This window comes from Oncorhynchus keta, chromosome 32 (assembly GCF_023373465.1).
Source record: "Oncorhynchus keta strain PuntledgeMale-10-30-2019 chromosome 32, Oket_V2, whole genome shotgun sequence".
NCBI lineage: Eukaryota > Metazoa > Chordata > Actinopteri > Salmoniformes > Salmonidae > Oncorhynchus > Oncorhynchus keta.
Genome location: NC_068452.1, coordinates 5,961,523 through 5,986,088, shown reverse-complemented (window position 1 = coordinate 5,986,088; position 24,566 = coordinate 5,961,523). Strand labels below are relative to the sequence as shown.

The 24,566-nt window shown below is 44.5% G+C and overlaps 1 protein-coding gene across 5 annotated transcripts in view; it reads left to right on the top strand.

Moving 5' to 3' along the window:
- LOC118365716 (integrin alpha-L-like) overlaps positions 1-24,566 on the top strand; it is an 80,452-nt gene that overhangs the window by 47,825 nt on the left and 8,061 nt on the right. For 4 of the 5 annotated variants that reach the window (XM_052490544.1, XM_052490545.1, XM_052490543.1 and 1 more), the window contains 17 exons: positions 1,959-2,073; positions 2,274-2,404; positions 3,232-3,374; positions 3,508-3,661; positions 13,920-14,055; positions 14,266-14,342; positions 14,855-14,978; positions 15,121-15,263; positions 15,440-15,580; positions 15,783-15,980; positions 16,103-16,233; positions 16,404-16,558; positions 18,258-18,424; positions 18,622-18,744; positions 18,892-18,962; positions 19,069-19,210; positions 20,582-20,680. The exons of the other annotated variant lie outside the window; for it this stretch is intronic. In XM_052490544.1, the coding sequence (XP_052346504.1) occupies positions 1,959-2,073; positions 2,274-2,404; positions 3,232-3,374; positions 3,508-3,661; positions 13,920-14,055; positions 14,266-14,342; positions 14,855-14,978; positions 15,121-15,263; positions 15,440-15,580; positions 15,783-15,980; positions 16,103-16,233; positions 16,404-16,558; positions 18,258-18,424; positions 18,622-18,744; positions 18,892-18,962; positions 19,069-19,210; positions 20,582-20,680 (2,250 nt within the window). The remainder of the gene's footprint in view (positions 1-1,958; positions 2,074-2,273; positions 2,405-3,231; positions 3,375-3,507; positions 3,662-13,919; positions 14,056-14,265; positions 14,343-14,854; positions 14,979-15,120; positions 15,264-15,439; positions 15,581-15,782; positions 15,981-16,102; positions 16,234-16,403; positions 16,559-18,257; positions 18,425-18,621; positions 18,745-18,891; positions 18,963-19,068; positions 19,211-20,581; positions 20,681-24,566) is intronic. 5 annotated transcript variants of the gene reach the window in all.

Here is a 24,566-nt window from a genome sequence, read left to right as displayed (position 1 = left end):
TGCGTTCATCCACCTCTGGCCTGCTCGCCTCCCTACCACTGAGGAAGTACAGTTCCCGCTCAGCCCAGTCAAAACTGTTCGCTGCTCTGGCCCCCAATGGTGGAACAAACTCCCTCACGACGCCAGGACAGCGGAGTCAATCACCACCTTCCGGAGACACCTGAAACCCCACCTCTTCAAGGAATACCTAGGATAGGGTAAGTAAGGGTAAGTAATCCTTCTCACCCCCCTTCTCACCCCCCAACAAGATTTAGATGCAAGTGGCTGTTCCACTGGTTGTCATAAGGTGTATGCACCAATTTGTAAGTCGCTCTGGATAAGAGCGTCTGCTAAATGACTTAAATGTAAATGTAAATGTAAACTCACCCCATTCCGTACAAATGTGAGCAACCGCGACATTCAAACAAGGCTGCAAAGAAAACTAATGGGACTGTAGCGACTGTGTTGACATCAATTGAGAAAACTGACCCTCCGTTACATTGTGACGTGTCATGCCGTAACGTACAGCACGCATAAAGCAACTATTTATGTCTTAAAATCTCTCTCCACCAGGTGTAGCACTTCTCTCATTGTTTAAAAACAAGAAATGGACAGTAAGGGGGGAAACCTAGTCAATGTTTGCGTCATCACTGCAAGCGATCATGACTCAAAAGCCACTGTTTACTTCTGAAGATCACTTTACCACCACCCTAAAAACCCGATTCAAATTCGACACAAACCTTCAAATTGGGTATGTAATGACACATTATATAAACTCTTTATAGTGTTTTATTTACATTTTCGAGGTGATAAGTTGGACAGATCGAGTGAAAAAAAGCTGTTTCCCCACAGGACATCTCTCCTTCTCACTATCATGCATTAGTTTCGCTTCCCCACCCGCCATTTTTAAAAAGACCCGACGGGGCTCATTACCTTCTTGAATCATGCAGAAACGGGCAGCGTGGAGGTCATGTCATTGATTTTGTTGGAAAGGGGAGAAATTGTGCTTTACAATGGTATTGACATTACAGGTGATCTGGAAGTATTACGTTTTTTGGGCGCTAAAATGAGATCAATTGTACGGACCAAGGCGATGTACAAGAGTGAGTTAGTTTACGACACACTATTAGATAAAATACTTTGGTTAACGGATTCCCATTGCTTTCCTCATTTTTGTATTTTATCTCAAAAACATTGTTTGGAATAATAAATTGGCAGGCTCTGTAATCATATCTTTATCTTTCCTCCTCTCTCTTTCACTCTTCTTCCTATCCAGTCTTCCTCCTCTCCTTCCTCCACTCTAACAGAAAACATTATGCTAATGTTTTCCATGAAAATGTCAATATTTTCACACTACTTATTATAATGCCAAACCATTTTAACTGTGATCTACAAATACATATTCTCAGAATTAATTGCACACATTTAATATAATCATATTTTCAAAATTGTTTACATGTGAACGTTTTTTAACCTTTAACCATGACAGTAGCTAGCGATCCTAGCTAGATAAAGTAGTCGACATAGCTAATGTTAGCTAGCATACATAACCCATTTAAAACCTTATAGAGCAGATAATCTATCTATAGAATAAATTGAGACATTATAAAATCACTAGCTAGTATCTCAAATGATTGTAACTTACCTGGCTTGAAAATACGTTTGTGGTGATGTTGTGGATTCACTTGACACCTGTTAGGTTCTGGCCGAGTTTTCCACAGCAGTTTTCTCTAAAACTAGAGCGAGCAAGTAGTTAGTAGAAGAGTGAATGAAGCTGCTATAGCGAGCAGCCCGCTCTGCTGGACAAAACAAGCACAACGCAATTGAGACGTCAACCGGTAGGCTCTGCTGCCCGGTCTTTCTTGCCACGTCAAATATTATTTCACATTGCAGTCTGTTTTTAATACACTGTTAAAAACGGGGATACTTCCGGGGACGTCTGGTCACCCTAATTTACAATGACGTATCTCCTCATTCAGGCCTGCAGCCCTGGCCTGGCACACGAGTGTGATGGGAACTCCTATCTGAACAGTATCTGTTATCAGTTCAACAGCCAGCTCCAGATCACCTCGAACTTCACACCTGCTTTCCAAGGTATAACAGTGAAACTTGAACACATTTGTAGATAAGATTTTTGGTATGTATTGACTGTTTATTCGTGTCATGCTAAATTACATTATGATTAGGTCACAAAATATTAATTGTGAATGATAAGATCTGGATTCCTGAATATGTGAAGAATGTTGTGAGTGTTATCCATCATATACATTTATGTAATTCACTTTCTCTTCCAGAATGTACTAAGAAAATAGTGGACCTCGTTTTCCTCTTTGACGGATCAGCAAGCATGACAACGGAAGAATTTGATGAGAACAAAGGTTTCATAAACAATATCATGTCAACCCTAAAAAACTCCTCAATTAAGGTATTCATCCCTTTTAAAGCTCATAACTTAAAACATGCTCATGAGGTTGCTGAACATACATCTGTTTATCTACACTCTTAGAAGTAAAGGTGCCTAGAAGAACCTTTTGGGTTGCCACAACAGAATACCCTTTCCAGTTCAAACAGGTTCCCTGAGGCACCCCTCTGTGTAAAGTTTCAAACCATAACCTTAGTTTGAAGTGCTGGCAGCATATCATATTGAAGCCAGGGCTTTCAGATAGGCACTTTTTGGACAATGTCATTCCTGTTCATCATGTTAATTTTCACACTGCAAACTAAATCCTTGAATATTTATACATATTAAATATTTCAATAAAATGTTAATAATATTAATTATGTTCACATATAGTAATAAAGTGGCAACTATTTCCATTTTGGAAGAGCATAGGCTCTTGAGGAACACCTCTGTAAGCCTCATTGACACTACAAAAATATTAGTGTTTAACCTTCACATGTGATGACAATACAGCAGAACAGATCAACAGGAGCGACATTTACTCTTACGGGTGGCCTACAAAATAAATACAGTATCTTAAAGCCACGCCACTACTAAGCCACGCCTCTAATCCAGGGTTCCTCCACGAACCCAATGCTACATTGAACCATTCAAAGTTCCTCCAAGAACCCCTCAACTAACCAAAGGTGCAAATATGAACCACTTGACTTGCAATGGTTCCTTGAGGATCTTCAGGGTTCCTCGAGTCACCACTAATTCTAAGAGTGTATGTGCTATTCACCCATGTTGCTGCATGGAAATTATGGTATGAAATCAATATTAGTCATCTCTTCCTCTTTTGTAAACGACAGTTTGCAGCGGTTCAGTTCTCAACAAACACCAGGACAGTTTTCAACTTCAGAGACTACCAAGAGGGGAGAGCCTTGACTAAACTTTGGAAAGAAGAGCACATGGCTGATCTAACCAACACACATAAGGCAATAGACTTTGTCTTGTAGGTCCCAGTTGATAATTATGAATCAGTTTTACTTTCAAAGTTCTGACCGAATACTCCGAATCTGATCAAAGGGGATTGTGGTGTAAGAAAGATAGCAACTTGATCTGTTGTTTGAATACATCTATTTTAGGAAAAACATTTTTGAAAACCAAGCTGCCGGCGCCACCGCAGATGCAACTAAAGTACTGGTCATAATAACAGATGGAAATCCCAGCGATACTGATAAAAGGTTCAACTCTATCGAAAGAAGTGATAAGAAAAACATCATCCGCTTTGTCATCGGGGTAAGTCCTATAATATCTATAATACCCCCTACACAACACCACACAATTGTATGACTTAATTCCATTACAATTGTTCATTCGTGTGCTAGTTAGCTAATGCTAAAGAAGCAGTATTTTTATCTTCTCGATTTACCATAAATTGTTGTGGGATAATTAGGAGTACAGCAACACCTTCCATCCCTGGATTGAGGTACATTTTCAAATTGTTTCACTTGAAGTTCACCGAGGTGCAAATATATTGGCATATGGCCATTTCGACTAGTAGATCACCAGTGTATACTAGTGTTAATGCTTTTAATGTATGATTTCAATGTATGCTGCTTACATTTATGTGTGTTTCCCAAATATCACACTAGTTGGGAGTTTTTTAAAGCTGCAATGTATGTACCTTTTTGGGCCACCTGACCAATTTCACATAGAAATGTGTGTTATAGATCTGTCATTCTCATTGAATGCAAGTCTAAGAAGAGGTAGCTCTGGTAGATATCTTCTATGTGCGCTATTTCTATGCTCCCCGTTTTTAAGTTTCGATTTTGCATCTTTTACTTTCAATTTTGTACACCAGCCTCAAACAGCTGAAATTACAATATTTTTGATCATGGAAAATATATTTTACAGCGGTTTGGATGGTACAGTGATTCTCCACACTTGTTTGCTTTGTTCACAAACTGAAATTAAGCGAACTATTAGAAGTTCAGCAACCAGAAAATGGCAGAGTGATTTCTGCATCGTGCATCTTTAACCTGTTAGATTCCTTTCCTTGTGCTACATGCCACAGGGCCTACACACAACAAAGGCCATACTCTTGATCTTGTGCTGTCCTATGGTCTGAATATTGATAACTTGGAAACTGTTGATGTGTGTGTCTCTGACCATATCAGTATTGCTTTTAAAATGCTTTATCCTCCACCTAAAAATGTGTCTGTTCCCACTCCCTCACCCATCAATACCTCCACAACTGCTAGTAAATTTACAAATGCTTTTTAATCCTCTACTAAGGATCCTGTTCTGTGTCATCACACTGATGATTTGCTGAACAGGTTCAATTACATAATGTATGTCAGGCTACGTTAGACTCAGTGGCACCAGTTAAAACCAAGAATAAACTGTCTGCCAGAGTCTCATCTTGGTTAGAGGTGTAACGAAGTTTGTCTGTTGAATGAAGAGAGTCAGACCGAAATGCAGCGTGTAGGTTACTCATGACTTTAATGAAAGTATCGCGGTACATGAAATAACTGAAGTACGAAAACAACAAACGAAACGTGAAACTAATTACAGCCTATCTGGCGACTACAACACAGAGACAGGAACAAACACCCACAAAATACAACGCGAACTCAGGCTACCTAAATACGGTTCCCATTCCGAGACAACGAGAATCACCTGACTCCAATTGAGAATCGCTTCAGGCAGCCAAGCCTAACTAGACACACCCCTAATCATACACAATCCCAATTAATACAAACCCCAATACGAAACACAACATATAAACCCATGTCACACCCTGGCCTACCCAAACCCTGGCCTACCCTGGCCTACCCCCAGACTGAGGGGCAGCTCGGGACTGAGGGGCAGCTCGGGACAGAAGCAGCCCGGTACTGAGGGGAAGCCCGGTACTGAGAGGAAGCCCAGTACTGAGAGGAAGCCCAGTACTGAGAGGAAGCCCAGTACTGAGAGGAAGCTCAGGCAGGTAGTAGGCTCTGGTAAATCCTGGCTGGCTGGTGGAACTAGAAGAGACTGGTTGTCGAGGAGATCTGTAAGAGACCGGTTGTCGGGCAGATTTGGAAGAGACTGGTTGTCGGGCAGATCTGGAAGAGACTGGTTGTCGGGCAGATCTGGAACTTCTGGCGGATCCTGGCAGACTGGCACTTCTGGCGGATCCTGGCAGACTGGCGACGCTGGGCCGACTGGCGGCACTGGGCAGACTGGCGGCACTGGCCGCGCTGGGCCGACTGGGAGCACTGGCGGCGCTGGGCAGACTGGAGACTCCGGCAGGGCAGGAGAGGAGAAAAGCGCTGGCTGCGCTGAACAGGCGAGGCGCACTGGAGGCCTGGTGCGTGGTGCTGGAACTGGTGGTACTGTATCGAGGACACGCACAGGAAGCCTGGTGCGGGGAGCTGCTACCGGAGGACTGGTGTGTGGAGGTGGCACAGGATGGGCTAGACCGTGAAGGCGTACTGGAGATCTTGAGAGCAGTGTAGGCACAGGACGTGCAAGGCTAGGGATGTGCACAGGAGGCCTGGTGCGTGAGGCTGGCACCAACTTCACCAGCTGACTAACACGCACCTCAGGTTGAGTATAGAGCGATAACTCAGGCGCTATCAAATCCCCGACACGATCCGTCGGATGAATATTATATCTATAGCACCAAGCTAGCAACTCCCTCATTACTCTCCACTCCACTTTCCCCATTAACTCCTTCACAGTCTCTGCTTCGCTCACCTCTAACACTGGCTCTGGTTCTGGTCTCCTCCTTGGCTCCTCACGATGAACAAGGAGAGTTGGCTCAGGTCTATCTCCTGACTCAGCCATACTCTCCCTAAGCCTCCCCCCAATACATTTTTTGGGGTGACTTTCCGGTTTCCAACCGCGTCGCCGTGCTGTCCTTTTTCGACTCCATTCGTCTATAGCCCTCTTCGCATTGCTGTAGGGAATCCCAGGCGGGCTCCTGCACTCTCTCCGGGTCGGCCGCCCACCTGTCGATTTCTTCCCACTACGTATACTCCATGCTTCTGCTGTCCATAACGTCCTCCTTAGGCTCCTGCCAGTTCACACGCTGCTCGGTCTGTGAGTGGTGGGTGTTTCTGTAACAACATTCTTCTGTTGAATGAAGAGAGTCAGACCGAAATGCAGCGTGTAGGTTACTCATGACTTTAATGAAAGTATCGCGGTACATTAAATAACTGAAGTACGAAAACAACAAACGAAACGTGAAACTAATTACAGCCTATCTGGTGACTACAACACAGAGACAGGAACAAACACCCACGAAATACAAAGCGAAACTGAGGCTGTCTAAATACGGTTCCCAATCAGAGACAACGACAAGCACCTGACTCTGATTGGGAAACGCCTTAGGCAGCCAAGCCTAACTAGACACACCCTTAATCATACACAATCCCAATTAATACAAACCCCAATACGAAACACAACATATAAACCCATGTCACACCCTGGCCTACCCAAACATATACCAAAAACACAAAATACAATGACCAAGGCGTGACAAGAGGACCACACTCGTGCCTCGAACACTCGAATAGCGAATGGAGGCCACTTTCTCGCTTGTAAATATTTGATTGGCATTGGTCAAACTACTCCGGTTATTTCACTGCGTGACAGGTGATATTCCGCCCAAACTCTGTATGCCATGGGCTCTCCAACCCTGTCCCTGCAGCTACCGAGTGCTTAATTTGGGAAACCAAGTGAAATCTGTTAGGGAACATCGATAGTAACATGTTTCACAACTATTCAAAATCAAATACAAATGCGCTATAATTGTAGGCTAACTCTGAATTTGCTTCATTAGGCTAGACCAATTATGTACCAATCTTAAATTAGTGGGTTTTTTAAAATGTTTTTTTCTGCCATGTGTAATATGCGGTAGTCTATGTGTTGTATACAGTGCCTTCGGAAAGTATTCAGACCCCTTGACTTTTCCCACATTTTGATATGTTACACAAAAAATGATTAAATCAAAAAAATCCTCAGCAATATACACACAATACCCCATAATGACAAAGCGAAAACGGGTTTTTAGAAATTTTTGCAAATGTGTGTGTAATGTATATATAGAAACATCTCAAGGATGATCAGTGAAAACAGGATGCACCTGAGCTCAATTTCGAGTCTCATAACCCTTTGCTATGAGACTCGAAATTGAGCTCAGGTGCATCCTGTTTTCACTGATCATCCTTGAGATGTTTCTACAACTTGATTGGAGTCCACTTGTGGTCAATTCAATTGATTGGACATGGAAGAACCTTCCAGAAGGACAACCATCTCTGTATCACTCACCCAATCAGGCCTCTATGGTAGTTTGGCCAGACATTTACATTTACATTTAAGTCATTTAGCAGACGCTCTTATCCAGAGCGACTTACAAATTGGTGCATTCACCTTATGACATCCAGTGGAACAGCCACTTTACAATAGTGCATCTAAATCTTTTAAGGGGGGTGAGAAGGATTACTTTATCCTATCCTAGGTATTCCTTAAAGAGGTGGGGTTTCAGGTGTCTCCGGAAGGTGGTGATTGACTCCGCTGTCCTGGCGTCGTGAGGGAGTGTGTTCCACCATTGGGGAGCCAGAGCAGCGAACAGTTTTGACTGGGCTGAGCGGGAACTGTACTTCCTCAGTGGTAGGGAGGCGAGCAGGCCAGAGGTGGATGAACGCAGTGCCCTTGTTTGGGTGTAGGGCCTGATCAGAGCCTGGAGGTACTGAGGTGCCGTTCCCTCACAGCTCCGTAGGCAAGCACCATGGTCTTGTAGCGGATGCGAGCTTCAACTGGAAGCCAGTGGAGAGAGCGGAGGAGCGGGGTGACGTGAGAGAACTTGGGAAGGTTGAACACCAGACGGGCTGCGGCGTTCTGGATGAGTTGTAGGGGTTTAATGGCACAGGCAGGGAGCCCAGCCAACAGAGAGTTGCAGTAATCCAGACGGGAGATGACAAGTGCCTGGATTAGGACCTGCGCCGCTTCCTGTGTGAGGCAGGGTCGTACTCTGCGGATGTTGTAGAGCATGAACCTACAGGAACGGGCCACCGCCTTGATGTTAGTTGAGAACGACAGGGTGTTGTCCAGGATCACGCCAAGGTTCTTAGCGCTCTGGGAGGAGGACACAATGGAGTTGTCAACCGTGATGGCGAGATCATGGAACGGGCAGTCCTTCCCGGGAGGAAGAGCAGCTCCGTCTTGCCGAGGTTCAGCTTGAGGTGGTGATCCGTCATCCACACTGATATGTCTGCCAGACATGCAGAGATGCGATTCGCCACCTGGTCATCAAAAGGGGAAGGGAGAAGATTAATTGTGTGTCGTCTGCATAGCAATGATAGGAGAGACCATGTGAGGTTATGACAGAGCCAAGTGACTTGGTGTATAGCGAGAATAGGAGAGGGCCTAGAACAGAGCCCTGGGGGACACCAGTGGTGAGAGCGCGTGGTGAGGAGACAGATTCTCGCCACGCCACCTGGTAGGAGCGACCTGTCAGGTAGGACGCAATCCAAGCGTGGGCCGCGCCGGAGATGCCCAACTCGGAGAGGGTGGAGAGGAGGATCTGATGGTTCACAGTATCGAAGGCAGCCGATAGGTCTAGAAGCATGAGAGCAGAGGAGAGAGAGTCAGCTTTAGCAGTGCGTAGCGCCTCCGTGATACAGAGAAGAGCAGTCTCAGTTGAATGACTAGTCTTGAAACCTGATTGATTTGGATCAAGAAGGTCATTCTGAGAGAGATAGCGGGAGAGCTGGCCAAGGATGGCACGTTCAAGAGTTTTGGAGAGAAAAGAAAGAAGGGATACTGGTCTGTAGTTGTTGACATCGGAGGGATCGAGTGTAGTTTTTTTCAGAAGGGGTGCAACTCTCGCTCTCTTGAAGACGGAAGGGACGTAGCCAGCGGTCAGGGATGAGTTGATGAGCGAGGTGAGGTAAGGGAGAAGGTCTCCGGAAATGGTCTGGAGAAGAGAGGAGGGGATAGGGTCGAGCGGGCAGGTTGTTGGGCGGCCGGCCGTCACAAGACGCGAGATTTCATCTGAGAGAGAGGGGAGAAAGAGGTCAGAGCACAGGGTAGGGCAGTGTGAGCAGAACCAGCGGTGTCGTTTGACTTAGCAAACGAGGATCGGATGTCGTCGACCTTCTTTTCAAAATGGTTGACGAAGTCATCTGCAGAGAGGAGGAGGGGGGAGGAGGATTCAGGAGGGAGGAGAAGGTGGCAAAGAGCTTCCTAGGGTTAGAGGCAGATGCTTGGAATTTAGAGTGGTAGAAAGTGGCTTTAGCAGCAGAGACAGAGGAGGAAAATGTAGAGAGGAGGGAACGAAAGGATGCCAGGTCCGCAGGGAGGCGAGTTTTCCTCCATTTCCGCTCGGCTGCCCGGAGCCCTGTTCTGTGAGCTCGCAATGAGTCGTCGAGCCACGGAGCGGGAGGGGAGGACCAAGCCGGCCTGGAAGATAGGGGACATAGAGAGTCAAAGGATGCAGAAAGGGAGGAGAGGAGGGTTGAGGAGGCAGAATCAGGAGATAGGTTGGAGAAGGTTTGAGCAGAGGGAAGAGATGATAGGATGGAAGAGGAGAGAGTAGCGGGGGAGAGAGAGCGAACGTTGGGATAGCGCGATACCAAACCCGAGTAGGGGCAGTGTGGGAAGTGTTGGATGAGAGCGAGAGGGAAAAGGATACAAGGTAGTGGTCGGAGACTTGGAGGGGAGTTGCAATGAGGTTAGTGGAAGAACAGCATCTAGTAAAGATGAGGTCGAGCGTATTGCCTGCCTTGTGAGTAGGGGGGGAAGGTGAGAGGGTGAGGTCAAAAGAGGAAAGGAGTGGAAAGAAGGAGGCAGAGAGGAATGAGTCAAAGGTAGACGTGGGGAGGTTAAAGTCGCCCAGAACTGTGAGAGGTGAGCCGTCCTCAGGAAAGGAGCTTATCAAGACATCAAGCTCATTGATGAACTCTCCGAGGGGACCTGGAGGGCGATAAATGATAAGGATGTTAAGCTTGAAAGGGCTGGTAACTGTGACAGCATGAAATTCAAAGGAGGCGATAGACAGATGGGTAAGGGGAGAAAGAGAGAATGACCACTTGGGAGAGATGAGGATCCCGGTGCCACCACCCCGCTGACCAGAAGCTCGGGTGTGCGAGAACACGTGGGCGGACGAAGAGAGAGCAGTAGGAGTGGCAGTGTTATCTGTGGTGATCCATGTTTCCGTCAGTGCCAAGAAGTCGAGGGACTGGAGGGAGGCATAGGCTGAGATGAACTCTGCCTTGTTGGCCGCAGATCGGCAGTTCCAGAGGCTACCGGAGACCTGGAACTCCACGTGGGTCGTGCGCGCTGGGACCACCAGATTAGGGTGGCCGCGGCCACGCGGTGTGGAGCGTTTGTATGGTCTGTGCAGAGAGGAGATAACAGGGATAGACAGACACATAGTTGACAGGCTACAGAAGAGGCTACGCTAATGCAAGGAGATTGGAATGACAAGTGGACTACACGTCTCGAATGTTCAGAAAGTTAAGCTTACGTAGCAAGAATCTTATTGACTAAAATGATTAAAATTATACAGTACTGCTGAAGTAGGCTAGCTGGCAGTGGCTGCGTTGTTGACACTACACTAATCAAGTCGTTCCGTTGAGTGTAATAGTTTCTACAGTGCTGCTATTCGGGGGCTAGCTGGCTAGCTAGCAGTGTTGATTACGTTACGTTGCGCTAAAAGAACGACAATAGCTGGCTAGCTAACCTAGAAAATCGCTCTAGACTACACAATTATCTTTGATACACAGACGGCTATGTAGCTAGCTATGTAGCTAGCTACGATCAAACAAATCAAACCGTTGTGCTGTAATGAAATGAAATGAAAATGTGATACTACCTGTGGAGCGAAGCGGAATGCGACCGGGTTGTTGAGTGCGGAAGTTCTATTCAGTAGACGTTGGCTAGCTGTTGGCTAGCTAGCAGTGTCTCCTACGTTAAGGACGACAAATAGCTGGCTAGCTAACATCGGTAAATTAAGATAATCACTCTAAGACTACACGCTCTAAACTACACGATTATCTTGGATACGAAGACAGCAAAGACAACTATGTAGCTAGCTAACACTACACTAATCAAGTCGTTCAGTTGAGAGTAATAGTTTCTACAGTGCTGCTATTCGGTAGACGGTGGACGTTTGCTAGCTGGCTAGCTGCTGGGCAGATAGCAGTGTAGACTACGTTAGGACGACGAAATACGAAGTTGCAATAGAAGTGCTGACTGTTTCACTTTGTTGTCCTCTTTCTTTTCCTTTTTCTTCTGTCCTTCTTTTGTCCTTATTTTGTCTTCCTTTCTTCTGTTAACTAGATATTTTTTGTTGTTATTCTTTGTAAGCTAGCTAGCTTCTTCCAGGAGAGTCCCTAGCAACTGCTTAGCAACAAGTAAACAATTCTGCTAGCAATTCAGCTAGCTTAGATAACTGTACAATTTTATGAAAAATAGTTAATTTTTCAAAAGCCTGTCTTTTTTGGTTTGTTCCTTGTTTTGTCTTCTATTGAGTCTTGCCGTTTTCGCTTGATTTTTTTCGATGTACTTCACTCTAAAAAACCATTTAAATCTCAATATATACAGGAGCTCATTTTTCAGCAGCTGCTCAATTTAGAACTCCGGAACAAGATTTAACGGACGGAAGACGGAAGCCACTCATCAGTAAAATGCACATGACAGCCCCCTGGAGTTTGCCAAAAGAAAAACAAGGTTCTCTGGTCTGATGAAGCAAGATTGAACTCTTTGGCCTGAATGCCAAGTGTCACGCCTGGAGGAAACCTGGCACCATCTCTACGGTGAAGCATGGTGGTGACAGCATCATGCCGTGGGGATGTTTTTCAGCATCAGGGACTGGGAGACTAGTCGAGATCAAGGCAAAGATGAACGGAGAAAAGTACAGAGAGATCCTTGACGAAAACCTGCTCCAGATCGCTCAGGACCTCAGACTGTGGTGAAGGTTCACCTTCCAACAGGACAATGACCCTAAGCACACAGCCCAGGCAACGCAGGAGTTGCTACGGGTCATGTCTCTGAATGTCTTTGAGGGGCTCAGCCAGAGACCGAACTTGAAAATAGACCTGAAAATAGCTGTGCAGAGACGCTCCCCATCCAACCTGACTTAGCTTGAGCGGATCTGCAGAGAAGAAGGGGAGAAACTCGACAAATACAGGTGTGACAAGCTTGTAGCATCATACCCAAGACTCAAGGCTGTAATTGCTCCCAAAGGTTATTCAACAAAGTAAAGGGTCTGAATACTTATCTAAATGTGACATCAGATTTGGGGGGCTTGGGCTCAAATATAGGCAGTTGCATAAGCTCTAATATGCATATGGGTGTTTTGAATTAATCACCACCTTGGAAAGCGCTGTCCATTTCATTGTGTTAGTTGTTCTCGATGTTGTTGCAAAGCCTATGTTGTCCACTCAGTTTCAACCTGTTGTATCCCAATAGTGTGCGATCTGCACTGAAAGGTGGCTGCGCTCAATGAGGTGTGGGTGATGCTACCCAACGTTGTATAATGTGGGCTAAGTGTTTGATGTGATTTTTGATTGCTTTTGCATTGATGTCAGAGTGGTTAGAGGGACAATACAGCTCTGAGTAACAGGCCATTAGCCACCTGATGGTCATTAGCGAGTTGGGTGCTACTAACACATGTCCAGATTGCACAAGAGGAGATTACCGTGACTCAGCAGTCATATAGAATTTGACTGCGGTCATGACTCATGAGTGCCTGTGTGGCAGTAATACGGTCACCGAAACAGACCTTCTTTCTGTTGGCTGCTGATATGCTCTATTCTAGTTCTTTTGGATCATAACGTCCTTGTTGAACGGCTGGAGAGGTGGGTGGGAATCTATGACATTGCCCTCGACAGGTTTAGGTCATATCTATGTGGCAGACATTTCTCAGTGAGCATGGGTGGTTCAATACCAACCCCAGGCTTTGCGTTTGCCTTTGGTGGAAGGAGAACTAAGGATTCCATTTTTAAGGATTGGTTAAGCGCCATTCCATTTATTATATATTTTATCTCCCTATGAGCCTGGATGCAGCCTGAGATCCTCTGACAGGCCATTGTTGACCATTTCAAAGTCTAGGTTGAAAACGGTTCTTCATTCTCCTTCCTCCTGTCGTTGTTATTACTTTTTATTTTATTTTATGATGTGAAGCACTTTGTGACTTGTGACTTGTATACAAATTAAGTTTTTATTATTACTCCTAGTCTCAAGGGTCCAGTCCAACGTCCCAGTTTTTTATTTCACCTTTATTTAACTAGGCAAGTCAGTTAAGAACAAATTCTTATTTACAGTGATGGCCTACACCGGCCAAACTCGGACGACACTGGGCCAATTGTGCGTCGCCCTATGGGACTCACAATCATGGCCGGTTGTGATAGTCTGGATTTGAACCAGGTTGTCTGTAGTGACGCCTCTAGCACTGAGATGCAGTGTCTTAGACCACTGTGATGTGGATGTTTAAATATCATTCATATTGAAAAGGAAATTAGACATCACTATAATTCCTGCCCTCAATTGATATATTTCTTGGCAGGTCAAGAACGTTGATTTGACGAAACTCAAGTCCCTGGCATCAGAGCCAAAAGAGAACAACACTTTCCTCATCCAGGACTACAACGAACTAAAAGGAATCCTAGACAACTTTCAAAAAAAGATCTTCAACATTGAAGGTACAACTCTGGATTCAGATAAACTCTTAGTACTACTTACTTATTTTTCAGCAAAGTCCCTGTCAACTGAAAGAAAAAACACAAGGTGGCACTACTGGTCACTTCCTGAAATATACTGGTATTTATTTCTGGTGATAACACCTTACTCAAAACAGTCCACAGTAGAAGTATCAATGTATCGCTACTAATATCAGTGTTTGTATTTTCTAGGTTCCAAGATTGCTCTGGCTGGAAACTTGACTACAGAAATGTCTCAGAGTGGGTTCAGCGCTGTCTACATTAACAAGGTGAGTAGTATGTAGCCAGTCTCCAGATCTCAACCCCATAGAAAATCTTTGGAGGGAGTTGAAAGTCCGTGTTGCCCAGCAACAGCCCCAAAACATCACTGCTCTAGAGGAGAACTGCAAGGAGGAATGGTCCAAAATACCAGCAACAGTGTGTGAAAACATTGTGAAGACTTCCAGAAAACGTTTGACCTCTGTCATTGCCAACAAAGGGTATATAACAAAGTATTGAGATACTTTTGTTATTGACCAAATACTTATTTTCCACCATAATTTGGAAATAAATTCATTAAAAATCCTACAATGTGATTTTCTGGATTTTTTCCCTCATTTTGTCTGTCATAGTTGAAGTGTACCTATGATGAAAATTACAGGCCTCTCTCATCTTTTTAAGTAGGAGAACTTCCACAATTGGTGGTTGACTAAATACTTTTTTGCCCCACAGTATATAGTTAATGAATGCATATTAATAAAAAAGTCATACAATATAACTCAATGTTTTATTTCCTCTACAGGACACCTTGGTTCTGGGCTCAGTGGGATCAAACAACTGGCGTGGATCTCTCTTTGAGACTGAGGGTCTGAGATCAGAGGAAAGGGAAATTCAGGACCCCACATTGGACAAAGATTCCTATATGGGTAATGGAACATTAAGCTCAAAAAAAGATATTGCTCAAATGTGAATTTGAACAAACACTATTTTCAAGGCTCTGTTAGTTCAGATGTTTCAGCGAAGGGAGTGTAGTTACAATGGGCCTACATTTCTTAATTTTTATTACAGGATACTCTGTAGCTGTTGGGAAGAAGAATGAGAACCTTCTATATTTTACCGGAGCACCAAGATCTGAACACATGGGACGGATCCTACTTTTTAACAAGGTTAACAACAACTGGACTGTGGCACAAAGCTTGCCTGGAGAACAGGTTGGTAACATTAGCTATTTCTGCAAGCAGTACGGTATATCAATCAAGTTATACAATAGGGACAGCATGAAACTAGCTTTTGGGGTTACTTCAAAGGTTGAATGAATCCTCCGATAGTAAAGAGGAACACATGATGAAACAATTTTATGTATGAATGTAAGTTTTGATTTTCTCAGATGGGCTCCTACTTCGGTGCAGAGCTGAGTTCTGTGGACATAGACTCCGACGGCAACACAGAGTTCCTCCTGGTCGGTGCACCAATGTTTCACCAACCTCCGAGAGAGGGCAGGATCTACGTCTACACACTGACTGATAAGGTGGGCTGAACTGTGAACCTCTGAACAACAGATTCAAATGCTGAATTTGTGGTTGAATATGTTCATCAGGGACAAAGTGATCTGGAAGCCGAAATATATTCATTTGGATGTACATATCCATCATCTTCAATAATAATGCACAAAAAGACAGTGTAATATGGATTTATCTTCATGTGATCTCTCCTCGCCCTTCCGTTATTAGCTGGAACTGAGGATGGAGATGAATGTTTCAGTGCCATCTCGGGGTAGATTCGGCTCCTCCATCTGCTCTCTCACAGACCTGAATGGAGATGGGCTGAAGGATGTAGCTGTGGGCGCTCCACTTGAGGACGATCACAGGGGGGCCGTGTACATCTACCTGGGTGAAAAGCTAAAGGGGATCCGCCCTGAATTCAGCCAGGTGAGGCAGACGAAGATGGAAATCATTCAAAACGGCCCTTCAAGATCAAAGAAAACAGACATCCCTCCTGGGATATCAATATCAATGGCTTTTCATTAAATGTGTATGTCTTCTTACTGCAGCGCATCTCAGCTGTGATGATGAGATCTAAGCTCCAGTTCTTTGGCCAGACGATTGATGGGAAGATGGACCTGGGTGAGGATGGACTGACTGATATCGTAGTAGGAGCGCGTGGTGCAGTTGTTGTCTTGAGGTACGAGTCCAAAATATTATAAGAAAAGACAGCTGGTTTAAACAGACAGTTGTTTAACCAGTAAAAATATCTGCACTGAATGGGGGCTGCGCTCAATGAGATGTGGGCGGTGCTACCCAACATCGTACAATCTAGGCTAATATCCCAATTTTTATCTCGATCGCTCACAGGTCCAGACCGGTCCTCAGCGTCTCTGCTCATCTCCACTTCTATCCCGCGGAGATCAGCACTGATAGATTTGACTGTCTGGCAAAAGAGATCATTTCCCCCATGGTCACTTTAACAGCCTGCTTTAACATGGCAGAGGCAACAAAGAGTAAAGCTGGTAAGAACTCTCAGAACCTTTGGAACACTGATGGCTTTGTGCTTTCCAACAGAAATTAAGTCATGATCTGAGACTACATACACTACATTACCAAAAGTATGTGGACACCTGCTCGTCAAACATCTCATTCCAAAATCATGTGTATTAATATGGAGTTGGTCCCCCCTTTGCTGTTACAGCCTCCACTATTCTGGGAAGGCTTTCCACTAGTTATTGGAACATTGCTACGGGGACTTGCTTCCATTCAGAAACAAGCATTAGTGAGGACGGGCATTGATGGGCGATTAGTCCTGGCTTGCAGTCGGCATTCCAATTCATCCCAAAGGTGTTAGATGGGGTTGAGGTCAGGGTCCTGTGCAGGCCAGTCAAGTTCTTCCACACTGATCACAACAAACCATTTCTGTATGGACCTCACTTTGTGCACGGGAGCATTGTCATGCTGAAACAGGAAAGGGCCTTCCCCAAACTGTTGCCAAAAAGTTGGAAGCACAGATTCATCTTGAATGTCATTGTATTCTGTAGTGTTAAGATTTTCCTGCACTGGAACTAATGGGCCTAGCCCGAACCATGAAAAACAGCCCTAAACATTTATTCCTTCTACACCAAACTTTACAGTTGGCACTATGCATTCAGGCCGGTAGCGTTCTCCTGGCATCTGCCAAACCCAGATTAGTCTGTCGGACTGCCAGATGGTGAAGCGTGATTCATCACTCCAGAGAACGCGTTTCCACTGCCCCAGAGTCCAATGGCGGCAAGCTTTACACCACTCGAGCCAACGCTTGGCATTAGGCATGGTGATCTTAGGCTTGTGTGTGGCTGCTCGGCCATGGAAACCCATTTCATGAAGCTCCCGACGAACAGTTATTGTGCTGACGTTGCTTCCAGAGGCAGCTTGGAACTCTGTAACGAATGTTGCAACAGAGGACAAACGTGTTTTACGCATTTCAGCACTCGGCGGTGCCGTTCTGTGAGCTTGTGTGGCCTACCACTTCGTGGCTGAGCCGTTGTTGCTCCTAGACGTTTACACTTCACAATAACAGCACTTACAGTTGACCGGTGCAGCTCTAGCAGGGCAGATATATTAGGAACTGACTTATTGGAAAGGTGGAATCCTATGACAGTGGTACGTTGAAAGTCACTGAGCTCTTCAGTCTCTTCTTCTACTTCCAAAGTTTGTCTATGGAGATTGCATGGCTGTGTGCTCAATTTTATACACCTGTCAGCAACGGGTGTGGCTGAAATAGCCAAATCCCCTACTTTGAAGGGGTGTCCACATACTTTTGTATATATTGTGTAATTGTGGCCTTGGTGGTCCAGGTCGGAGCCTCAGTGCATAGCTAAATCACTGACAACAATAAGTGTGTCTTGGTCTCTTCCCATTCTGAAGACCGATGGAGGCTGTGGACGGGAGGACGGCTCATGATAATGGCTGGAAAGGAGCAAATGGAATGGCATCAAACACATAGAAACCATGTTTGATACCATTCCACTTATTCCGCTCCAGCCATTACCACAAGCCCGTCCTCCCCAATTAAGGTGCCAAAGGTTGTTCCTTGGTGTGGATCTGGGACTTGAGAGTTAAGGTCTTGACTCCATCTCTGCTTTCTACTTCAATGCTGTCCGTCAGCAGGCAACCGTGAGGTTCTGAACTTCTCTCCCTGATAAGGAAGCCATTTCAGACTCTTGTGTACTTTTCCAGAGGTGCTGAGTGCAGGGATGAACGTCTCCTACCTGCTGGATGTGGATCCAGTGAGACAGAGGAGCCGAGCCTTTTACAGTGACACGAACAAAGGGGCCAGAAGACTTCTCTCCACAGTGGAGCTGAGAAAGGAGCGGACATGCTTCAACCACTCAGTCTACATGACAGTATGATCAATGACAAACTGTAGCTATGCAATACAACAACTATAATGTCTCTCGTAAGGAGGGGATTTAATGAATAACATTAAGTTGTTAGGTTGTTGAATTCTTATTGTGTGTTGATTTTATTCAGTGATGAGAAGAACGAGGGTTTTTCAGGACTATGGATAGGGAAATTAATGGCACATTTTATTTTCTTCCAGCAATGCGTGATCGACACATCATCGCCCATAATCATCCAACTAGTTTTTTCTCAATCTGAAAGCCAACAAGAGGGTCTTACTGCCATTCTGAATACTGACAGTCCTACACAGGCTGTGGTCGAGGTACGAGGAAACATTCTGGGTCTGACTAAAACCTGTTCACTTACAATGATCAACAGTTCGAGCAATGACTGTGGACTGAGTACTGTCATTTAGCCAAAGACCTGTGAAAACAGGTCATCTAAACACATTGTCTTGAATTCTTCACAGGTGCCCTTTGAAAAGAACTGCAAAGAAAATGAAACCTGTTTGGCAGAGCTTGAGGTGGACTTCAACTTCATGTAAGTATCTGATAAACATAGAGGTATCTTGTTTGTGCCTATAATAATTACTGAGTGCTTAAGAAAAGTATGTTTTCTGACTCTACAGTCTTGTCTCTCTTATCAGCACATCAACTTTATTAGTGGTGGACCAGAGTTACTTCAACGTGACTATAAGACTGTCCAATCACGGGGATGACTCATTCAACACCAGTCTAACTCTCCTCTACCCTCCTGGCCTCTCATTCTCCATGATGCATCTTCTGAAGGTAATACCGACACCCCTCCATCTATTGCGTAATTCATTCTGATGTTTTGTTCTTGTTCTCATCTAAAACAGTGTTATTGAAACCTGGAGACCAAAAACATGTTCAGCCAATCAAGGGTTTGATGATTAGTTTAATCAGGGGTGTTCCTCCTGGGCTTGGAACAAAAGCTTGCCTTGCTCATCTTGTGGGTCTGCAGAACCAGAATAGAAGAACGTTGATTTAAACATCAGTTTGCAGCCATGTTCACTACATGTGATAATTATTCATAAAAGTTAGCAAAATATTAAAAGGTGCACTGTGCAGAAATCACTCCATTTCCTGGTTACTAAAATTGTAATAGCCTAATTTCAGTTTTTGACAAAAACAAGTACGTATGGTGTAGAGAATCATTGTACCATCTAAACAGCTGTGAAATATATTTTCCAAAGCCAAACATATTGTATTTTTTTGTTTGAAGCTGGTGTACGAAACCAAAATGCAACGGGAAGCACAGTGCTAGGTTCCTAACGAGCATTGTAAAAAGTAAAATGGACGACTAGAAAAAAACACAAACCAAGTTTATTCACCCACTGGGTCATACAGCTGCAAAGACAAGGTATGATTACACAAGCATATATTTTTTAGAACCTCCTACTAGGCGGGGTCAACACCTTATACGTTTCTGTTGCTAGGCAGGAACTTAATTCGCTCCTCTCACCGACGTCGTCATGGCCCTGCCTGATGCTGGACCCTTCGTGAGTGTGGAAGTGTGTGTGATAGTAAGGGGGTCTGTGGTGGGCCCCTTTTAGCTCCCTTCCCAGATGTTTCTTCTCACTTCATCAGTCCTCCCTAGTTCTGCAGCTGGCCTGAAGCTAGACTGTTGCCCTTTGCTTTTCTCTGTAGGAACATTGATCTTCAACAACATCTTTGAACAGAATCTTAACGTAATGCACTTCCCCTTGTCTCCCTCAGTAACTTTCCATACACCAAATTCCTATACATGTAGAGTAATCAATACTGTATAGGAATTTGGTGTATGGAAAGTTACTGAGGGAGACAAGGGGAAGTGCATTAAGTTAATGGTAACATAAGTATATTTGAAGCTAGAATCCAACAGAAATAGCAGACATAGAACAGATCTACCCCTTCTCAGACTTGCTTTCAATGAGAATGACAGATCTAGAACTCCCCTTTGTATGTGAATTTGGTTGGGTCGCCCAAAAACGTACACATTGCGATTCATGCGTAGTGCACCTATAAGTGTTGAATTGATTAGTTCTGTAAAGTGGTTCATTTTTAACATGCTTGCTTGTTTCTTTTAAACTATGTCAGGGACTCAGATGTACAAACCGGAATTATTTACACACTTGACGTATTGTCTGTATTCCATAGTCTACAAGGAGAACGGTGTTCAGCTGTGGTGGTCTGGAAGGTGAAATGGACAGAACTACATGCAGTGTCAGCCTCCCTGTCTACCGTAGTAAAACCACAGTGAGTAATTACTTAGATATACCTGTAATTCTTAAATGATAAATACAGAGCTAAAAGCAGTAAGTCAATGTCGAATTGAGTGACAACTTTGACGGGCGATACAGTGCCTTCAGAAAGTATTCTGACCCCTTGACTTGTGTTACAGCCTGAATTTAAAACAGATTACATTGGTTTTTAATGTATTTTTAAATCACTGTGGCATACACACAATAACCCATAATGTCAAAGTGGAATTATGATTTACATTTTTACAAATTAAAAAATCTGAAAAGTCCAGATTCAATGTTTAACCCCTTTGTTACGGCAAGTTCAGAAGTAAAAATGTGCTTAAGAAGTCACACAAATTGCGTGGACTCACTATGTGCAATAATGAGTAGAGAGTAGAGCATTACTTTATTCATCGCAACTTGGGAAATTGTTTTATCACAGCACGCATCAATGACTTAAAATGACAGGACATGCAACAATGACCAACATGATAAAAACCAAACATTAAGACGAAAAGGCACATACACCATAGTATCCCTAAAATAATGATCTGATTCAAGTGTTGTTTTCTTATCCAACTTTGGGAAAGAAATACAACAAGCAACAACATTTTCCAATAGGAAGACCTCATAACAGTTAATCGAGTACCCATTAAAAAGCTTCATGGCCGTCGGTAAAAATGACCATCTAAACCTCTCTATGGAACATCTGGGCAGGCTTGACCTGCTCCTGAAGCTGCTCCTGTGTTGCATTAGAGCCCCGGTGGAGTGTGTGTGTGTGTGTGTGTGTGTGTGTGTGTGTGTGTGTGTGTGTGTGTGTGTGTGTGTGTGTGTGTGTGTGTGTGTGTGTGTGTGTGTGTGTGTGTGTGTGTGTGTGTGTGTGTGTGTGTGTGTGTGTGTGTGTGTGTGTGTGTGTGTGTGTGTGTGTGTGTGTGTGTGTGTGTGTGTGTGTGTGTGTGTGTGTGTGTGTGTGTGTGTGTGTGTGTGTGTGTCATGGTCCATGATCACGTGCAGTGTGTGTGTGTCATTGTCCATGATCACGTGCAGCTTTTTTATGAACATGTCTTGCATTGATTCCAGACAGCTGCCAATTGTAGCACTCTTTCTTAATGATTTTGTCGAGCTTGCATAGAGATTCCCTTTCCAGCACACAATGGCATAGGTCGCTACACTCGCCACGACAATGGCCTTGTCGGGGCGGCAGGGTAGCCTAGTGGTTAGAGCGTTGGACTAGTAACCGAAAGGTTGCAAGTTCAAGTCCCTGAGTTGACAAGGTACAAATCTGTCGTTCTGCCCCTGAACAAGGCAGTTAACCCACTGTTCCTAAGCCGTCATTGAAAATAAGAATTTGTTCGTAACTGACTTGCCTAGTTAAATAAATAAATAAATTGCTATGGAACAGACGAAGCATTTTGTCACATACTTTAAAAAGATCAAAGCTTCCTTAAGTGCATTTTGGATTGGGCTTTTGAAGCCACGGAGAATCCTCCTTCCAGTTCAGTTTGTTGTCGACTGTTACACCGAAGTACATATAAGTGTCAACAGTGGCAATCTCTTCACCAGTGGCTCAGTTCATCGTCGTGTGAGAAGTCATGTGTAAATGGTAAACACAAAAGGTGACAGGAGAGTCCCCTGCGGCACACCCATGTTTGTACACATCCAATCGGATACTGCCTGGTTCAGTCTTACGAACTGTGGTCTTATTGGTCAGGTAGTTCACAATCCATTTGATTGTGTGTGGGTTTACGTGAATGTCATTTTGGGGAACAAATGTGGGGTTGTATGGTATTGAAAGCACTGGAGAAGTCTAAGAACACTTCTCACAACACAGCCAGGCTTCTCCAGGTGCTCAAACTGCAAAGGATCCAGATAGGCTGCCTTCTCGACTCCTAATAAGGGTATTAAAACCCGCTAAAAGGTTTTCATGACTTGTGATGTCAAAGCCACTGGTCTAAAGTCTTTCAGTGCAGTCCCTCCTGTTTTCTTTGAGATGGGAACTATGCAGGATGCTGGAAAGCCATTTGATTAGCACACACCTTCAGTACTCTGGCGTCAACTCCATCAGGCCCTGCTGACTTACTGGGATGGTTCCTCTTCAGCTGCCTCACTTGTTTCTTCGAGATGCTCATGGGCTCAGTGCTTCCCAGATCAGAGTCCAGCACCGCCCCCATCTGATGTTGCTCTACTGACAAATCGTACTTTAAAACTCTGTTGTCCACTGTTGCTGTAACCGGTTTTCTTCCTACCATACTAGATATCCTGCATGTTTTTTGCTTGCAGCTTGCTTTCTAACGTCAGTATGTATTCATATTTTGCTTGGCACAATATTGTCAGTAGAGAAGTTAACATAGTCCGTTATGCATTCAGAGACTCTTAAGATCCTCCTCCCAGTCGTCTACAAATAGATTCCAATCTGTACCTTCAAAGCAGCTCTGTAGCGCCTCTCCAGTTTCAGGCGTCCATTCGTGAATCGCCGCCTGAGTGACATGTTACCTCTGGACCAGTGGGCGGTACTTTGGTAGCAGCTGGACGAGGTGGTGAGGTTGTCCAGTGGAAGCAGAGCAGTCTAGCAGTAGGCATCTTTCACATTGGTGTAGAGAATGTCAACGGTCTTGTCCAGACGAGTTTGAACTTTAACATGCTGTTAAGGTAGGAAGTGTTGCGGACAGCAAACGGTGGTTGAAATCTCCAGAGATCACCGCGTAGGGTGATCGATTGAGTAGGTAATGCGGTGACTTCGTGGATAGTGTCTGTGGCCAGTTTAAAACTTGCAGACAGCAGGATGGAGACAATCACTATCACGCTAGGGAACTCTTGGTAAATAGTAGGGTCAGCAGCCCACTGCTAACACCTCCACATGAGGGGAACAGATCATCTTCACTGTGGCGCCATTGATTGTTCACATACAGGCAGACGCCTCTCCTCTACTTGACCCCTTCTGAGCTCCTGTCAGCTCTGATGATTGTGAAAGCAACCACCACATGAGAATCAGGTATGACCTCCATTAGCAAAGTTTCCGTGCACCATACCAGACTTGTTTGCTGATGTAATCTCATATACAAAGTTGTTGCCGATAGTACCACCGTCTTAATTACAAGCGAGCGGAAATTTCCCATGATAAAGGATGGGAGACTGAGCTTATATCTTCTCTTGTTTTGTAGTCATAAGACTCCCCTGCTTCCTCGTTTCCTTGGTTGCATCTCAGGGGGCAGCTCTAGCTGTAGTGGGCCAACTTCACTTGGCTGTAGGGCATGAGGTTCATCCTGGCTGTGCGTTACCAAGGTCTCTGCACTTATCAGAGTGTTTGGTGCACTCCACAGTATCTAAACTCAGTGCGGCTAGTAGTAGAATAAACAAATACTTCATCTTCTTAGTGCCATCAGTACAACCACACAAAACAAAGCAAGACAAAATAATTTGCTCACTACAACAGGGTTAGGAGCCTCGGACGCTATTGTTTAACATGAATTTTGAATGACTACCTCGTCTCTGAACCCCACACACAAAATGATCTGTAAGGTCCCTCAGTCGAGCAGTGAATTTTATACACAGATCCAACCACAAAGACCAGGGAGGTTTTCTAATGCCTCACAAAGAAGTGCCCCCATTGGGTAAATGGGTAAAAATACATTGAATATCCCTTTGAGCATGGTGAAGTTATTCATTACACTTTGGATGGTGTATCAATATACCCAGTCACTACAAAGATACAGGCGTCCTTCCTAACTCAGTTGCCAGAGAGGAAGGAAACCGGTCAAGGACTTCACCATGAGGCCAATGGTGACTTCTAAAATAGAGTTTAATGACTGTGATAGGAGAAAACTGAGGAATGTGGAATGCGCCGGAGAGGATGGCTGATGTTTTACGTGCTCCTAACCAACTATGCTATTCAAAGTTTT